Source organism: Onychostoma macrolepis, chromosome 09 (genome assembly GCF_012432095.1).
Source record: "Onychostoma macrolepis isolate SWU-2019 chromosome 09, ASM1243209v1, whole genome shotgun sequence".
NCBI classification, from domain to species: domain Eukaryota; kingdom Metazoa; phylum Chordata; class Actinopteri; order Cypriniformes; family Cyprinidae; genus Onychostoma; species Onychostoma macrolepis.
Genome location: NC_081163.1, coordinates 33,793,941 through 33,812,352, shown reverse-complemented (window position 1 = coordinate 33,812,352; position 18,412 = coordinate 33,793,941). Strand labels below are relative to the sequence as shown.

The following is an 18,412-nucleotide window of genomic DNA, read 5'->3' as shown; positions in this document are numbered from 1 at the left end:
TTTAAGTCATTGATAAAAGTACCACTGCTACTTCAATGGCAGAGAAAAAAGATGCAAACTTTTTGCTTGGATACAACAGTTCTTTAAACATGATTACGTGTTGCGTTATTTTGAGTGTTATGTTACTCAAAAACAAGCTGATTTATCGCCTTCGATATTTCTCTGGAATCCTGCAGTGATGTAATTTTGTAGGCGTTAAGGCATCAACCTGGTTCCCCTGATTCATCATGATCTTCTTCTCAAGTAAACACAACTTTTATGAATTTTGAAGCCTTAATACAATTGCCAAAAGTAAAAAGATAAACGTAGAGTTTAAAGTACACCATGATCACATGACTTCAACGCCACCACCATTATGCTTATTTAAAAATACTTTCCATGAAAGTTTGAGTTAGAAAAGTTTGCGAGAGCACAACTGTAGGGGCAACAGTGAGTAGATTCAGAGAGTTCGCATGATTTTTAATGACATTTAGCAACTACCTTTTCCAAGACAAGTAAAAGCTTTAAAAAAAAAAAAAAAAAATATATATATATATATATATATATATATATATATATATATATATATATATATATATATATATATATATATATATATACACATATATATATATATATATATATATATACATACATACATACATACATACATACACAGTGGGTACGGAAAGTATTCAGACCCCTTAAATTTTTCACTCTTTGTTATATTGCAGCCATTTGCTCAAATCATTTGTTCATATTTTTTTTTCCTCATTAATGTACACACAGCACCCCATATTGACAGAAAAACACAGAATTGTTGACATTTTTGCAGATTTATTAAAAAAGAAAAACTGAAATATCACATGGTCCTAAGCATTCAGACCCTTTGCTCAGTATTTAGTAGAAGCACCCTTTTGATCTAATACAGCCATGAGTCTTTTTGGGAAAGATGCAACAAGTTTTTCACACCTGGATTTGGGGATCCTCTGCCATTCCTCCTTGCAGATCCTCTCCAGTTCTGTCAGGTTGGATGGTAAACGTTGGTGGACAGCCATTTTTAGGTCTCTCCAGATATGCCCAATTGGGTTTAAGTCAGGGCTCTGGCTGGGCCATTCAAGAACAGTCACGGAGTTGTTGTGAAGCCACTCCTTCGTTATTTTAGCTGTGTGCTTAGGGTCATTTTTTTGTAACCTTGGCCAGATCTGTGCCTTGCCACAATTCTGTCTCTGAGCTCTTCAGGCAGTTCCTCTGACCTCATGATTCTCATTTGCTCTGACATGCACTGTGAGCTGTAAGGTCTTATATAGACAGGTGTGTGGCTTTCCTAATCAAGTCCAATCAGTATAATCAAACACAGCTGGACTCAAATGAAGGTGTAGAACCATCTCAAGGATGATCAGAAGAAATGGACAGCACCTGAGTTAAATATATGAGTGTCACAGCAAAGGGTCTGAATACTTAGGACCATGTGATATTTCAGTTTTTCTTTTTTAATAAATCTGCAAAATGTCAACAATTCTGTGTTTTTCTGTCAATATGGGGTGCTGTGTATATTAATGAGGAAAAAAAAGAACTTAAATGATTTTAGCAAATTGCTGCAATATAACAAAGAGTGAAAAATTTAAGGGGGTCTGAATACTTTCTGTACCCACTGTATGTGTATATATATATATATATATATATATATATATATATATATATATATATATATATATATATTAAAATGACATATTATCAAAGAATAAAACATGAACATATTTTGAACTTGTATTGACCACAGACTTCATTTCAGGCATTTAACCAAAAACTAAAAAAACCTGACTTGGGTACAATCGAGCCAGAAGTGCTAAAATGCCAACTTGTTTCCAGGTTTTGGCTTAGAAAAATATACAAATCCAATTGGCACGATAGCATTGTGGGTAGTGTGCCGACATACAGCAACATTACGCTACAGGCGTCCCGAGTTCGAATCCCTGCTCGAGGACCTTTCCTGATCCCGCTCCCTATCTCTCTCCCACTTCACTTCCTGTCAGCTCTGATCTGTCCTATCATAATAAAGGCGAAAATGCCAAAAATAACAAATCTAAAAAAGAAAAGTGTTATTCCTCCAGCACTCTATTAAAAATATTATGCAAATTCCACATTCCAAATTAGGCCAGATTGTTCATAGTGATTGCGAAATTGTACTGCAGTTATCAAATGTACTTTGGTCCACAACAAGATGATCTAGTGACAAAACCTACTTAGTCCAGATCAGTTTAAATGTAATTTTCATGATATTCACAGTCATTGTCAAAATGCTTGTCTTTGAATGGTCTGACTGTAGACCTCTCACAATACTCCTCGTTTATTTTTTGACTGTTAATAGGGAATAAAGGTGGTATGTTTGTCAGAAATGAATGTGATCAGTCTGCAGTCAGTGTTTTCTCCATCTCATGGCTGTGTTGTTCATGCAGGTGGTCCTCAGTTCTACAGCATGAACAGGCCCGTCCCCAGGCAGATCGCACCCACAGTGGGGGGTTCGCTGCCGTATCGCCGGCCGCCCTCAATCTCGGGTCAGACTTCCATGCCCCCCAGTCAGCAGAACGGAGGGCCCTATTACAATCAGAACCAAGGTACTGCTCTCACTATTCAGACCTGACATCTTTCAGAACATTTGTTCTGGTGATTCGTCAAAGGCAGTTTGACATCATGGACCCCCCTGCCTGCAGTTTACTTTCTTTTAACATTTGTATTTGACACACCATCATATCTATACCACATTCACTTTTTTCTGTAGTAACATCTCTCTCATCAGGTTCTTAAAGTGCCCCTATTATGGGTAATGAAAGTTCATATTTTGGTTTTGGGAGTCCCCAACAACAGGTTGACATGCTTGCAAGGTCAAAAACACTTTTATTGTCTTATTATATGCATTTATTTTTACCTTATTTGCTCAACGACTCCCAAACGATTCGCTCAACGATTCATTTTTCCAAACCCCTCCTTTGCGTTGCGCTAATCTGCGGTGATTGGTCTCATTTTCATTTCATCTCGCCTGTGATGCCTGATTGCAGTGCTGCTTTGTGTACAGCGTTACCGGGGAAACAGCTATTTGTATCGCTCCAAAAGCGGCACCTAGTGGCAAAGAATGAATTTGCATTTTCATTCAGACCAATGCAAAAAGACCAACAAGTGGGCAGGCAATATGCTAATGTTTCATTTTGACGTCAACATGAAACGGCTTGGGATTCGTTTTAAAAACGACTCGTTTCAATGATTCAGAGTCAACTCTTTCTTTGAGAGACAATAACTTTATACATGGTGCACTTTCAGATTTAAAACTCTGCAGGATGTTTTCATTCACTTAGAGCTGCATCAAAGGTACTATTCAAATATCCATAATAGGGGCACTTTAATGATAATGTGCAGTTAACATAGTTGGATTGGTGCTTTGATGTATAAATGGGTTAGTCTTTCAACTCTTTATGTTGTAGATCCTTTCTGTTCCAAGGTGACCACTTCCTGTTTGTCAGACAGTGTTTGCACACTAAACTAAACTAAACTGCCTACTGTCTTCTGTTTTTCCCTTTCACATTCACTTTATCTTGGTTCATGCTCACACACTCCCCCCTTCCTCTGTTTCTCTGTGCTTTTTGTGGTCTTGTGGACTAGCCTCAGTGGCCCCCCCTTCCCCCTCCGTACTGCAGATCACACCCCAGCTTCCACTGACGGGTTTTGTGGCTCGCGTACAGGAAACCAGTAAGTGGCTTTGAGCTTCTCTGATGAGACCCTCCTGCATTCAGAGACACACGTTCAGCTCAATGTTGCTTGTCACTGCAAGGCATGCTGTTGAAAGCATGAAAATATACGCTGGTTTCAGGGCTGTCAATTGATTTAAAATCTACTTGTTTTTAGAAATTAAAAAGTCTTTATTATTAATAATTATATTAATGTTATATGTGACCCTGGACAACAAAACCAGTCATAAGGGCCAGTTTTTTGAAAGTGAGATTTATACATCATAAGCTTTCCATTGATGTATGGTTTGTTAGGATAGGACAATATTTGGCCGAGATACAACTATTTGAAAATCCGAGGGTGCAAAAAAATCTAAATTGAGAAAATCGCCTTTAAAGTTGTCCAAATGAAGTCCTTATCCATGCATATTACTAATCAAAAATTAAGTTTTGATATATTTAAAGTCATCAAAATTAATTTTACATATGCCCTATGGGTGTAACAATATATTGTAGAACAGCATGAGCATTTATGTTTGTAGTATTATTAATAAGTTAAACTAATAAAATAAAATGCAATATTTAAAACTTCTTAAATGTATGTAATCAGTGCAAGATAATGTGTCTAACGTAATTCCAAGTCCAAGCTCAATTTTATTATGCACCCCTGATGTAATACCAGATTAAACATTTTAATGAAGTTACTTTTTGTTAACGGTTTACCATATGTGTTAGAAGTAATAATAACCACCGGTGCATTCATGTGTGTATGCGTCTGTCTGTCTGAGAATATTAGGAGTCAAACTTACATCACTGTTTCTTTTACACAGTAAACCATTCAAACATCCATATCATAACTTACCTCTTGCGCTTTCTGCATGGATCCATGAGCTTGCATGGCCTTCCCTTCTAAAGGAGTCCTGGTCCGTGAGTTTCCAATTCATTTCTCATCTCTCAGTTTCAGATGCACCTCCCCCACCTCCCCCTTCAGAAGAGCCGGTGTTTGAGGAGACACAAAACCCAGTTCCACCTCCAGAAGACTATGAGGAAGAGGAGTCTTCTGTGGTAGAGTACAGTGACCCTTACGCTGAAGAAGACCCACCCTGGGCTCCACAAACTTATTTGGAGAAAGGTGCACTGAACATATTTTGATGAAATGTTGGTTTGTAAATCCTATTTGACCACTGGCAAGTACTGTATAATAACTGCTGCACGTCGGTAGCCTCTTGGTTACTGCGTCGACATACAGCGCAACTGTACTCACAGCGACCCGAGTTCGATTCCCGTCTTGAGGTCCTTTGCCGATCCCACCCCCTCTCTCCTCTCAGTGCTTTCCTGTTGTCTCTCTCTACTGTTCTATCTATAAAAAAAATGCACAAAAAGCCCATAAAAATATAATTAAAAAAAAAAAAAAAACTGCTGCATGTCACGGCATTGTGCATGCATTTAAAAAATTGACAATTTTAATAATAAAATTCTGGAAACAAGAATAATGTTAAGTGATCGCTTCACTGCAGTGATTGGGAGCTATTAAGAAGAAAAAGGAAAAAAACAATGTAAACTTTTATAAAGGGCTATTATTATGGTATCAAATAAAGTTTTTAAATATTTATGTATATTAATATAAATTAGGGAATGCACAACTATTCATACTGGTCGAGCAAGTAGCTGGGTCAAATGTTTACCTTGTATAAATAAAAGTTAGGATTAACTTGATTCTGATAATTTCCACATTTTTAAAATATCCATCAATTTGAGAGATAAAAATGTGAGAAAAGCATTTTAAATTATAGCATTTAAATTTTCCTATTTTTAAATAGTGTATTTAAATAATAAATAGGATATTGTTTTTCTATTTTCAAATAAAATAAATACATTTATTATTTGTCCAGGCAATAATAGACCATCATGAATCTGACCATGTGTTCCTGGGTTCGTAGGATCGCAGAACTCAATCCTCCACCATGAATAAATCACAATCCAAATGCAATGCAAATTTATTGTTACAGATGTTCCCATGTTACTCTCCAAATAGGGCTTCATTCATAACTGAAAGAATCATCAAATTTAGTAATAACACAAGGGTTTTGTGGAACCGTGAATGATTGGCATTCAAATTCCCACATGGTTCGGTGCTGATAGCTATGGAAGCCCGTTTCCGCAACTAAATAAAAAATATAACAATTCTGACTTTTCTCAGAATTGCGAGTTTATATCTTGCAATTCTAACTTTATAACACGCAAAGTCAGAATTGTGAGACTTGCAATAAACTTGCAATTCTGAGAACATATTAGTCTTCCCCCTTCAAAATTGGACTTTAACTTTAACGAAGTTTATATCTCACAATTCTGCGAAAAAAGTCAGAATTGTGATATGTAAACTTGCAATTGCTAGAAAAAAAGTCAGAATTGTGAGTTTTTATCTCGCAATTGTGACTTTTTAAATCGTAATTCAGATTTTTTTTTCTCGCAATTGTGAGTATATCACGCAATTCTGAGAAAAAGTCAGAATTGTGAGTTTATATCTTGCAATTCTGACTTTATAACTCACAATTGCGAGTTTATATCTAGAAAAAGTCGCAATAACTTTTTTTTTTTAGTATTATTATTCAGTGGCGGAAATGGGCTTCCATAGATGGCACTGTGGGCAGCGCGCCGACATATAGCGACGTTGCGCTACGGGCATCCCAAGTTCGAATCCTGACTCAAGGACCTTTCCTGATCCCGCTCCCTATCTCTCTCCCACTTCGCTTCCTATCAGTTCTGATCTGTCCTATCATAATAAAGGCAAAAATGCCAAAATTAACTTGACTGTCTCTTTGTTGTTCCTGCTTTCAGTGGTGGCAATCTACGACTACATGCAGGACAAGGAAGATGAATTGTCTTTCCAGGAGGGGGCTATCATCTACGTCATTAAAAAGAATGATGATGGCTGGTTTGAAGGTGTGATGAGCGGCACTACAGGACTCTTCCCTGGAAACTACGTGGAGTCCATCATGCACTACACGGAGTGAGAGTGTCCTCAGCTCCAACCCTCGACGCCCACCAGCGCTAATCTTACACTGCAGAAGAGTGCATGTGTGCATACAAACCATGCTAATAACAGGCCGTGAGACTTCAGAGATGAGAGGTGCAACTGAAAAGAGGAAGCGATGTGAAGCTGAACATCCAGATGTTGCAGTCCAGACTTTTGCACCAAGACTGAGAAAACACTATTAGAGAAATAAAATTATATTAATAAAAGCCAATAATATGTTTACTGTTGAATGAAGGATACAGAGTTTGAAGTTCAGGATATGCATAAGCTAGATTTAGTGTGGGTACATTGTTTTTATTTTTCCATATTCCATAACCTTTGCTCATTCCACAGCATTGCGGTGTTTTGGAAGGCAGCACGGGGGCTGACTGATGTCTCTGAAGCGGATTTGTTTAGTTTTTTAACAGCCTGAGGTGGGTTCAGGGTGTGCTTTACAGTGAGGTCACGCTCAAAAAGGGAGTTCATTACATTCATGTTGTATTTTAAGGAACAAGGAAAGTGTGGAACTGAACAGAAAGAATTAGAGAATATAGAGAAGTAGCTTTCTATTTATTACATGTTGTGACAGCTCAAGGTTTTTTCATTTGTCTCTGTGAAGTGTTTTGATTGTTTAAGTAATTGTTTGATTTATTCTCTCCCATCTAATTAAAATCAGTTTGAGCCAGATTGATGATCTAGGAAATATTTGCACAAATGTCTCACCTTGGTTTTACTTTTTTTAATCATTAAATATATTTAATGGTTATTAAAAAATTCCCCTATGAGAATCGGTCAGCCCCAACACACATGCAGTACTAGACATATCTAATAACCTCATGAACTGTTTTACTTTTTGTTTGTTTGTTTTACATTTAAATATTGTGTCATGATGCTAATCATTTGGTTAATATTTGGTTAAGTGTATGTAGTGCTTCATAGACTGCATGCTTAATAAAAATAAACCTTATTTACATTTAATTTTTCTTTTTTTTCCTTTCACATTTTATTTAATGTAATCATGGTAAACCTGAAATATCTGGAAATGTTTAGTGATTTCCAGTCTTTTCAACATTTTCTACAGTTCTGAAATATTTCATCAGCTAAAACCGCAGCTATGCCTGCGTGAAACTTCTTTCTGGTTTTGTGGGACATTTTGAGACATTTAGACCAGAATATAGTTTGTGTATTCATGACATTGAAAAATCATCCAATAATCGAGATCATCTAGAAAGGTTACAAAATTTAAAAAAAAAGAAGCGTTAGAACCCCATATTTAATTAGTTCATCACGTTTTTGTTCTTGATGACCTCTTATACCTAGTTTAAGACATTCATGTTACATGGACAGTAAGTCCAAATATTACGGTATTAATTTGGGTGCTGTTTACATGTTTATGCTAAATATATTGTGCCATTTTGTAGTAGTATTGAAATGTGTATAAGCTACTATTTGACAATCACTGATCTCTTTCTCTCAACTACTAAAAGAGTTTTCCATTTTGCAGGTCCTAAAATAAGAAAGCCTTCAGTGCGTCTCCGTCGTGAAATTTAATTTGAATCTTATGTAAAGAACAGATGGAGTTTGTTTAAAGCAGGGTAGAGCCAGGTGAGCGTATCTCTCTCTACCCAGCAATACCTGGCAAAATGTGATGTTTAGAGGGTTAATTTACCTCTGTCTGAAAGCACATCAATCTAAACACCAGTGTTGACAGATATTTTAATGAAGAGTCATTTTTGTAAACAATTAAACCCATTAACTCTATATTCTTGTGTGCAAATATGTGTGTGTGCATATATAACAATAAAAATATGGACATCAGTATTCCCATGTGTGAGGATGAAACTAATGTGCATAATCTCTTAAATGTGAACCAGCTTTTTTTTTCCCAGTACATTGTCTGATCGCTCTTCCAGAACGGCACTTGCTCAGAGCTTTCTTAATTGAAATGTTTTACCTTTGCCTTATGTCTCGGACACAAAAGTGTATAGATCCGGATATTTTTCAAAAGTGAAAGATTGTGCTGATGATATGTCTTGATTGTGTTGCGGGAGTTTATAGTGAAATGTCATCTCAGATGGTGTTGTTATAGTGCAGACTGCAGAGCTCATGTTTGGGATACACGCCCATGTTCTTTTTCAGACTTATGTAACTTGGCAGCAAACAGGGGTCCAGATGGTTTGAGACGTACGTAAGATTGCTGGAGGTTTGCACACTCAGACGCCCACAGGCTGTTCGCTGCAGAGACCGAGAAGAAGAGCACTTATTCTGCTTTGATGAACCTATGAGATTCTCAACATATTTATATCTTATACATGCTTGTTCACATCTTTATATAGTGTTATTTTCATTTTAAAGTAATAAATAGAGCTGCAGTATCCACAAAGCAAAAATTGCAACTACACAAGGAAAGAGGAGGTGAATGTTTGTGTGGAAGTGTGAAAATCAAACCTCAGCTCAGTGAAACGTGTCCATGGTGTGAAAACAAGATATCAAATGAGCAGTTCTGTTTAGTCTGAATCAAAAATGGGGTGGGGAATGCTTTAGATTCAGCAGAATATTGATCGTTCTGGTTTCCTGTTGTTACATAGATGATATCCACGTGAGACTGGCGTTATAGGCCAAGGGTTATATCTCAGTAACTTTTTGTATGTGTGTTTCAAATCAGGATAATGTTACAGAAATTCCATTGTCATATTTTTACTGTAACTTTGGTAACAAGTGAATAAAACCACATTAAGCGTCAGCTATACTAAACTTTAAAAACTGGACAAAAGTATTGATCACAAATAACAGGTTGTGACAGGCTGTCATGTTTTATGATGTAATTTCATACGATTAAATTGTTTAGCCCCCCAAAAATTTTGTTACCTTTAACATTTTCTTTTTTTATGATTAATCTTGTATGGAATAGTTCACCCAAAAATGAAAATTTGCTGATGTTTTTATTTTCTTCATCAGAACAGATTTGAAGAAAAGTAGCATTACATGCATCACACTTGCTCACCATTGGATCCTCTGCAGTGAATGGGTGCCGTCAGTCCAAAATTTACGTTTTGTGAAATGCAATACTTTTATGGCAGGTTCAATTGTGACAAATTACCCCATATAGTGTATATATAGATGTATTGCTACTGAGGCAATGAACTGTGTCCTTATTTCTGGGCAAAGAAGATGAAAAATTAATTAACGTTTTAATTTTTTTAAATCAGAGACAAGAAAATATGTGCATGTACAGAAATTGACACTAAAGTCAATAAATCCACTGTGAGAAATATTCACCGGAGTAAAAAGCGTGCCAACCTCCCCAGTCTCTCGTGGCTCCCTTTAGCTGCTCAAACATGTCATGTCTCTGAAAGTGTCCAATTTTACTACTGATGAAAATTAAGCATGTACAAATTAAGGACAATGAGTGATGAAAATACATGACACATAATCATGCTTTTTAAAAAATGTTCAATGTACATAATCATTTTGCACAAGCACTTGTTGACATTTCAGATATGCCACATATATGCAGCCATTGTGAAATAATCATCCAGCCTTTTCAGACTAAACCATAATGTCTTCAGGTTTTATGAAGAGCTCAATTAAAACTGCAAAGCATTTACTTTGTGGTTAAGGCTTGTAACATTGCATCTCTGGAAGATTGTTTACTGAGCACTGCAGTGGAGAAAAATACATTCACACAGAGAGAACAGCAGAAGTGAGTTACAAAAGAAGAATAGACAAAGAAATATAGAAATAAAGATAAAAAGATGACACCAGCCTACATTCTGCTGCTCTTCTTTCAGTGCAGCTGTGTCTCAGGTAAGAAAACATTCATGATTTAATCAAGTTCATAAGACGAGGATCTATATAAAGAATCACTGTAAATATTATATGGACATAATAATGACTTCAATTCTTTAGTAACACTTTACAAATGCTTCAAGTCATTAAGTCATATAGTGCTTAAAATCATTATTGCAAGTCTTGAAAATATATATAAATATTTTAATGTGTAAATGTACACCACCTTTCAACACTCAGAAAAGAGGTACAAGAGTTGTCAACGGGGTGGTAACTTTTTAAGAGGTAATTTTTCTTTTTCTATATATTTTTTACCTTTATTCACCCCTAAAAGATGCATATTAGTACCTTAAAGATACATATTAATACCTAAAGTATGAGTACCTACACGAATTGTTCCAGTGACAGCTTTTGTACCTTTTTTCTAAGTGAAAAGTTTTTCTTTCTTTCCCTTATTTTGTTAAGTAGAAGATGGAACATTAAATAGATCAAAAAGTGACTAAATGCATTTACAAAAAAAGTTACAGAATATTTTGGGATATTTAGCCTATACTAATGATATTCTTTGGAACTTTCTATTCATCCAAGAATCTTGGAAAACATTATTAATAACATTTTCATTGAAACATTAGGCTACAGTTTCCATGAAAATATTAAGCAGCTCAACTGTTTTACGCACTGATAATAATACGAAATATTTTTAAGCAGCAATTTAGCATACAGTATATGATTTCTGAAGGATCAAGTGACAATGAAGACTGGGGTAATGGCTGCTGAAAATTCAGTTTTGCCATCATAGGAATAAATTGCATTTTAAAGTATATTAACAGTCAGTGTGAACTGGAATAAGATTTCACAATATTACTGTTTTTCCTGAAGGCTATTTTTGATCAAACATACACAGCCTTGATGAGCTAAGAGACTTATTTCAAAAACATGAAGAAAATATAACCCCAAACATCTGAATGTTAGAGTAGCTATATTAACAAACGGATTGCTACTTCATTAGAGAAAGTTATGATGGAGTCTTATTTACTCTAATTAAACAGGGCAGCTTGTATCAGGATATAACTTCAGTCCTCTGGCTAACCTGGCATTGAAGGTTTCTGTCGATGAAGTCAACAGGCAGTCCAGCAATTTCAACCTGCACAGGCCAACCAGCAGTGTGGTCCGACAGGTAATAATATGTGCTTTTCTTTTTAAGAAAAAAAAAAAAAAAAAGAAGGTGGTAGATTTACATTTGATCTGCCAACAAGTGCTAGACCGCAGCCTCAGGAATCCTCTCAGCAAAAGTCGAGCAGTTTCTCATAGTGCACTACCATCCTCTAGTGGTTAGTCAACAAAGTACTGGGTTACACTTAAAAAAAAAAAAATTCACAAAAAACAAACATTATGCGGCCAAAATATAGCCACTCGTCTTCGTTTGGTTTCAAATCCGTATGCTGTTTTTATTGAAACACAAAAGTGTAAAGAATCGTCAAGATCAACAGCATAAATTTAGATTAATTTTAAATTAGCCTAAAGTTTGGGTTTGTAACTTCTGACATACAAGAGTATATTCTGTTTTTGTTATTTGATTTTGCTTGTCAGGCATTCATAAATTCAGCTATGACTAAATAGCCTAAATAAACTTACAAAATCGCCATAATTGATTTGAATGCTGCAGCAGAGGTCAAGGAATTTGACCTCCCTGCTGAAAAAAAGCAAAACAATAAAAACCATCACAAAAATTCTAATGGTTTTCACTACAAATACCATTATAACCATTGCTACTTTAATTGCATTAAAACCATTTAAAAATGGTTTCCTGTAGTGTGTTTTGGGACATATTCCATTAGGATAAGTGGTTTTAACAAGCCACCAATAGAAGGCGTCAAGGCAACCAATTACCAGACCAACAGGCACAGCTCCCATTATAACCACACATTATAATTAGGTTACAAATTCTGTGATGGTTTCTGTTGTTTTTTTTGTTTGTTATTTTCAGCAGGGCTCTGTATGTTATCAACCATTCATGCTATTTTGAAATAATAGTATAAAAAAACAGATTAAATGACAGACTCATTTGATCTTTGTCATCGAAGATCACACCGGGACGTGATAATACTTATGATATCCTGCTTGATTTTGGAATAAAGGAGACAGTCTGTCCGAAATATACCAGGAGACCATACAGGAATAGTTGCCGTTTCAAACAGGGACGTCTTGCGGTAAGACCAGCTTTAATGTTTTTAGTGTCTCCCTTCTGTTTATTGCAGGTCAATACCAACATCATACTAAGATATTTCTCACCTTCTCTTCTCTTCTCTTCCTCAAGTCAGAGAAACTGTGCTCCAGTCTTGTGCGTGTTGGCAGCATGTCTGTAGCTCCTCTGGGCATCAGTTGTATGGCTGCTTTTGGGTCCAGCTCAGAGTCCAGCAGTGAAGAGGTCATTATCCGGCGGACAGGACGGGTGGGCTCTTTGTCTTAAGGAGTCATTCTGTGTCAAGGAGAGTTTAACTGTTCCAGATTACTATTGTGATTTCATAAAACGTGATTAAAATAGACAGACAAACAGATAGACCTCCAACTGACGTTTCAAATAAAACAGTAACTTTACATGAGATTGTTCTGCTTTAAAAAGGTTCATTTTCAACCAAGAAAATACTATAATCAAATAATTTCTCTGTACATTCTGTGGTAAACAAACAAGGAGTGTCTCTTATAAAATTAAATGTGTATTGCTGCGGTATAGCCTTAATCTCGAGCAACGTTCAACCCAAGGCACATTACAGTTGAATCATAGTTTAATCAGGCGTACAAACGAGTGCAACACATATTTGTAGCTAGCTATATTTGCAGATTTGAAAACATTATGCATGTATTATATAGTGTGTATTGTCCATAAAGGACTAGCATTGTTATTCATTGTAAATCAGAGGATTCAGCATAAGAAGCTTTTAATTGTATGATGATAACGAACCATCAAAGTAACAAGAACTTGGACAACATTCTGTGTGATTTACACATTTATATTGTTCAGTTTAAATGTAACAGACATTTACTTCCCCATTTATTTAACTAAAGGTTCCTGACTTTAAGAAGCAGCATTAGCTCTGTACTCCTCCCTGTAAAGAGAACTCTATCCGTTCCTACATTTCATTGCTCAGCCTTTCAAACTGAAAGTCTTTTGGAGATGCAAAACCAACAGGTACATGTTTTCTCAACCTACGCATTTAAGTTTGTTAGAGGGATGACAATGATAGTAGGCACACAGTGAATTTTTTGCATTGTAAGTCAAGTAAACTTGACATGACACCTTTTATTTTGTGGCTATGGTCCTAAAACCCTACAAAGTGTTCAATCTTAGGCAACCATACTATGGAAGCATGCATGCTAGATTAACGTCAGTACATTGTGGCATTGCCATGACATGAGAAATAGATGTTCCAGATATGTGACACACTTCAATACAGCACTGAGTAGAGACAGAGGTCAAAATAAGGAGAACGACATCACTTCCTAGTGTGTGTTTCACCCATGCAGAGCTAACGCACATTGATAAAGTCAGGAACTGCAGCTGTATGTACAGATAGATAGCAATGTAACCAACATAAACAGACATCACATCCCATCCCAGACACAGGCCAGCTACACGCCGAGATGTACTCAAGCGGCAACAGGCTCATTTTCATCTTTGTCTAACATTTGGACATCTTCATGAAAAGTAAGGTTCCACAGCGACACAACATAACAGATTTATCAATAACAATGGTAGCGTTTTTTTTTTCCTTTCTTGACATTTTAAGTGGAAGTTTCTAAACCATTTAAATTAAATGTGGAAAATTTGGTAGAATACTTCATTTAGAATGTATGCTACACAAGTGCAGTTCCCACATTGGGATTTGCACATCTAATGACGAGCAAGGGCGGCACTATTACCAGGCCCCCGCTGTTTTTCTGAGAGTGGATCAACCAAATCACTCAGACGAAATGCGCGCACGCACACACACAAGCATCGGTTCAACAACCCTGATTTTCTATTCACGTTTAACGTTTACAGTCAAGGGTTTCAAAACTAAACTTTAAAATAAGAATATATTTCAGGTATTAAATAATTTCATATAAAAAAGTACAAGTTCCCTCCCACCCCACTGTTCCACATATATATTTTATCATACATATACAGTATCCCCTTTCCTCACAGCAGTGTCCATGCAGTACCTATAATAACAATGTCAGTCTCTTTTTCTCAGTTTTTTTTTTTTTGTATATCTGCTACACTTAATAGCAAAGCGGCACAAACACGCAGAGAAGCTTATGTATAGATGGTTTGGCTTTTTCATATTGTGGTTATAATCTGGGGTTAAAATGAGTAGTATTTTAATGCAGACATTTCAGCTGTTGAAGATAAACGGAGTGGAAAAGGAGAGTGGCATATCCGTACTCGGCACATGTCCCAACTACCACTCGCTTGTCAGTTTAGTGTTTTGGTCCCGTTTGGGTGGAGCCGGCGGAGGACCCCGCCGTAATGTTGCATAGCCTGAGATGTTGCCGCTCATGTATCCGCCCTTTTTCTGCTGGCCCAGCAGCAGCTCTGGAGGAGGGGGCGGAAGGGCCATATCGTCCATGGTGGTTACAGGCTCCAGCTTGGCCGAGATTCTCGAGGACGTAAGGGAGCCATGTCGAGTCATGGACTTCCTTTTGAGAGTTCTGTTGAGGTCTTCCAAGAAGTTGGGCTGGATGGACAGATTGGCCTTGGGGGAAGTTGGTGGGATCTGAGAGTTAAAAGAGGACAGAGGCATCTGTTGAGGAGGTGGAGAAAGGGCAAGTGGCTCGGGTGGGCCACTGCTGTGGCGGTGCATAGCCGGAGGGGGCATTTTCTTCAAGGAGCTTTGCTTCCATGAGGATGTGGAGCTGGAGGAGTGTTGGGGTTGAGGGTTCACCACGGCCACTTTGGGAGCCCCGGTGTGCAGTTCTGATGGGAGAGGTGGAGGAGGCAGGAGTTCTGAGTCCGGCGGCGGAGGGGGAAAGTCACATTCGGGAGGAGGAGAGGGGAAGTCTGAGCTGGATTGCTGATATTGACCTGGCTTCCCCTGGAGAGCCAGAGGCAGATTAGCCAAGTTGATCTTGCCTGGTTTTGGTAGTGCACGAGGACCTGCGGAAGAGTCCTTGGAAGGTGATCCTGTCGTAGAGGATGGAGTTGAGAAGGAGCTGGGTGGGGCTTGACTGGTTTGGGCAAACATGCTGACCAGATCCTCCACTTTCTTGGACTCCTGGTACTCAATGGAAGAGGTGGACTTCATGCTGGAGTTGCGCTGTGGAGTTGGAGGGGGCTTCTTCCCTCCTGAACCAGTAGAAGAATTTGACGACGTCGATGGGGACTTCTTGATTGGTGATCCCATCTTGCCAGAAGGCTGTGGGGCAGGAGGGGGACTTGGAGCAGGAGGTGGAGGGAATTCAAGGATACCCTCTGGTGGAGGTGGAGGAAATTCAGGAGACTGTGGTTGAGCCTGCCCTCCTGGCTGCCATTTTGGTTTGGTTTTTACCACAGGTGGAGATAAGGGACCTTTGGATTCATCAGGGGCGTCCGGGAACTGGTTTACAATCTGCTTTAGAAGCAATTGGGTGGGAGAGATGGGGGCAGATACAGATGCAGCTTTGGAAGAAAGGCTATATTGCTTGGGAAGGGTAGGTGGAGGTTGATTGGGGCTGTGACCACTGGAGAGGCTTTGCTGTTTCTTCATGGTGGCCATAGGGGTTGGAGACAAAGAAGGTGGCACAGGAGAAATGGGGGAAATGCCGTGGGCAGGTTTCGGAGCCGTTTGGGGCGGAAACCCACCAGTGAATGTTTTAGGTGGGGCAGGTGGACCTGACTGCTGAGGGGGCGGAGAGAAACACACTGGAGGAGGTGGTGGAGGCTCTTCATCTTGTTGGACAGGTGAGAAGTCATAGGTCATATTAGGGAACTTCTGAGCTAAGAACTGCTGGAGCCCATTGGTGCTGAGGGGAGGCGGGTATTTTAACTGTTCTGGGGGTGGTGGTGGAGGCAAGTAGCCATTGCTGTGTAGGTGAGGTGGGGGTGGCAGCTGGTCTTCCTCTGGAGGTGGAAGGGGAGCGTATTGAGGGCTGAGGGGGGCATGCTTCAACACTGCCATGGCTGACCCTGGCACTGGCATCTCTGGAGGAGGTGGTGGTGGTGGAGGCGGAGGGGGACTGCTGGCAGTATCGGCCATATTATTCATTACAGGTTTGAGACACTGTGGGGGCGGTGTTGGGGGCTGCTGCTGTGCTGCCAATAAGGGGGTCTGTTTGTAATGATTTGGAGCCTGGGAGATGTTTTGCAACCTAGCGAGGGTGCTGTATTTAGTGAACATAATCGGGGTGGAGTGGTGCGTGGGGTTGGGGAGAGGGGGAGGTGGTGGAGGCGGCGGTGGTGGAGATGGGGGCGAGGAGGGGGACACTGGGGACACACCACTGTAGCTGCTACGAGATTGGAGAGATTGGGGCAGTTGGGGAAGTTGTAGAGGGTAAGAGGCTCTAGCAGGCTGTGCTGGTGGGCCATCCATTCTCATCTGTGGAAATGACAAAAATGATTCAATTAGAACAGATCTAGTTCACATTGATTTTTTTTTTTTTTTTTTTTGAAGGATATATGTTAGTGCTGTGCAACAAGATATTATGCAGACAGTGCAATTAAAAGTGTGAAATAACATGAAATGTTATAGGAAATGTTATGAAGTCTTAAGGGAGAAGCTAAGAACTGTTAGTATTAATTGAGATCTGCTCTTCCAAACTCAGACACTTTTGTTCTTACAACATAGAATCATTGAGATGTGGAGCTCAAACTAAAAATCAACAGCAATTCAATGTGTGCAAAACAAAACAAAACATGAGCTATCCTGTATTTTTGTCGTGCTTACCTTCTCTGACAATATCTCTCATTTATAACACACACCAAACCAAAACACACCAAACATTATGTAACGGGTTATTCAAAATACAACACCAGTGCGCTGTCTGTTAAGAGTTAACACAAACTATTACAGCAGGTGTCTCACACCAGTTCCCAATTACCCAGCCTTCAAAAAACAACTAAGATGAACTGCCCACCACACACATCATATATCAGTGGTTAGTTGCTTTAGAGGTTCACATGTGAGGATTATATCAAATATAAACAGCTAGAGTGTGAGGTTTTAATCACACTCCTAACCTCAATCCCCACCAGTGTATAGCCTTTCCAGATTTGACATTCTCATCCTGGGTAGACAAACAGACAGGGGACCAATTAACAAGTAATATATCTGGGGACAGTGCGATACAAGTACAAGTAATGTCCCACAATCACCCAAAGGGTATACATTGTGGCTTAAATTGCTCTTGTCCTCTTAGTAATTAAAACTTAACACTTGGAAGTAGCTGACAATATGCCATATCCTAATTCAGCAAATTCCACTGACAGAGCAACAAAATCAGAACTATAATTATATCACTGACACCATCAAACCATACAAACCTCATTGTTTTCTGCTCGGTATATGCATATATTTTCTTTCAGGTTTTCATTACAACTAATATAAAACACATGAATGCTGATTGGTATATTGTGCATATTGTGAACCTTATTTCTTGAATGTAATATTTAGGGCTGTCCTCGACTAAGGATTTTTCTGATCGACTAGTAGTCCTTCATTTCAAGCATTAGTCGACTAATCGCACGTTTATTAATAAACCATTTAAATCATTATAATGAGCCTTTCATTGCCTACAAAGCCTAATAAGTGCTCAAGCGCACGCCTAAAGCTTGCCACAGGGCACCGCAGAAGCTATGATTATGAATGTGTCAGGGAAAAACAGTAAGGAGGCTGCATTAACATTTTAATAATTCACTGATATTTGTTCTCTGTTTAAGAGATGAACTCGA

General features: G+C 38.4%; 3 protein-coding genes across 18 annotated transcripts in view; 2 read left to right on the top strand and 1 right to left on the bottom strand.

Moving 5' to 3' along the window:
- The window catches only part of abi2a (abl-interactor 2a), a 47,190-nt gene extending 38,652 nt beyond the window's left edge, over nucleotides 1-8,538 (top strand). For 8 of the 12 annotated variants that reach the window (XM_058786852.1, XM_058786855.1, XM_058786853.1 and 5 more), the window contains 4 exons: nucleotides 2,439-2,597; nucleotides 3,637-3,723; nucleotides 4,660-4,833; nucleotides 6,540-8,538. In XM_058786852.1, the coding sequence (XP_058642835.1) occupies nucleotides 2,439-2,597; nucleotides 3,637-3,723; nucleotides 4,660-4,833; nucleotides 6,540-6,715 (596 nt within the window). In that variant the 3' untranslated portion in view covers nucleotides 6,716-8,538. The remainder of the gene's footprint in view (nucleotides 1-2,438; nucleotides 2,598-3,636; nucleotides 3,724-4,659; nucleotides 4,834-6,539) is intronic. The other 4 variants (XM_058786859.1, XM_058786862.1, XM_058786864.1 and 1 more) reach the window with 1 other exon arrangement.
- Nucleotides 8,539-10,472: 1,934 nt separating this feature from the next.
- On the top strand, nucleotides 10,473-13,170 carry LOC131546970 (secreted phosphoprotein 24). The gene is made up of 4 exons (XM_058787141.1): nucleotides 10,473-10,524; nucleotides 11,556-11,683; nucleotides 12,591-12,716; nucleotides 12,824-13,170. Exons 1-4 carry the CDS (start codon nucleotides 10,473-10,475, stop codon nucleotides 12,974-12,976), a joined length of 459 nt encoding a protein of 152 aa, XP_058643124.1. The 3' UTR covers nucleotides 12,977-13,170.
- A 332-nt stretch (nucleotides 13,171-13,502) lies between these two features.
- raph1a (Ras association (RalGDS/AF-6) and pleckstrin homology domains 1a) overlaps nucleotides 13,503-18,412 on the bottom strand; it is a 69,179-nt gene continuing 64,269 nt past the window's right edge. For 4 of the 5 annotated variants that reach the window (XM_058787137.1, XM_058787136.1, XM_058787139.1 and 1 more), the window contains one exon: nucleotides 13,503-17,060. In XM_058787137.1, coding sequence (XP_058643120.1) covers nucleotides 14,949-17,060 — 2,112 coding nt within the window. In that variant the 3' untranslated portion in view covers nucleotides 13,503-14,948. Of the gene's footprint in view, nucleotides 17,061-17,701; nucleotides 17,749-18,412 lie in introns of all 5 variants that reach the window. The other variant, XM_058787140.1, reaches the window with a different exon arrangement.

Excerpts from the sequence above, each read along its gene's own strand:
- LOC131546970 (XM_058787141.1), top strand. The coding sequence starts at position 10,473 with ATGACACCAGCCTACATTCTGCTGCTCTTCTTTCAGTGCAGCTGTGTC. Across the intron at positions 10,525-11,555 it reads TCAGTGCAGCTGTGTCTCAG|GGCAGCTTGTATCAGGATAT; the intron begins GTAAGAAAACAT and ends CTAATTAAACAG. Across the intron at positions 11,684-12,590 it reads CCAGCAGTGTGGTCCGACAG|ATCACACCGGGACGTGATAA; the intron begins GTAATAATATGT and ends TTGTCATCGAAG.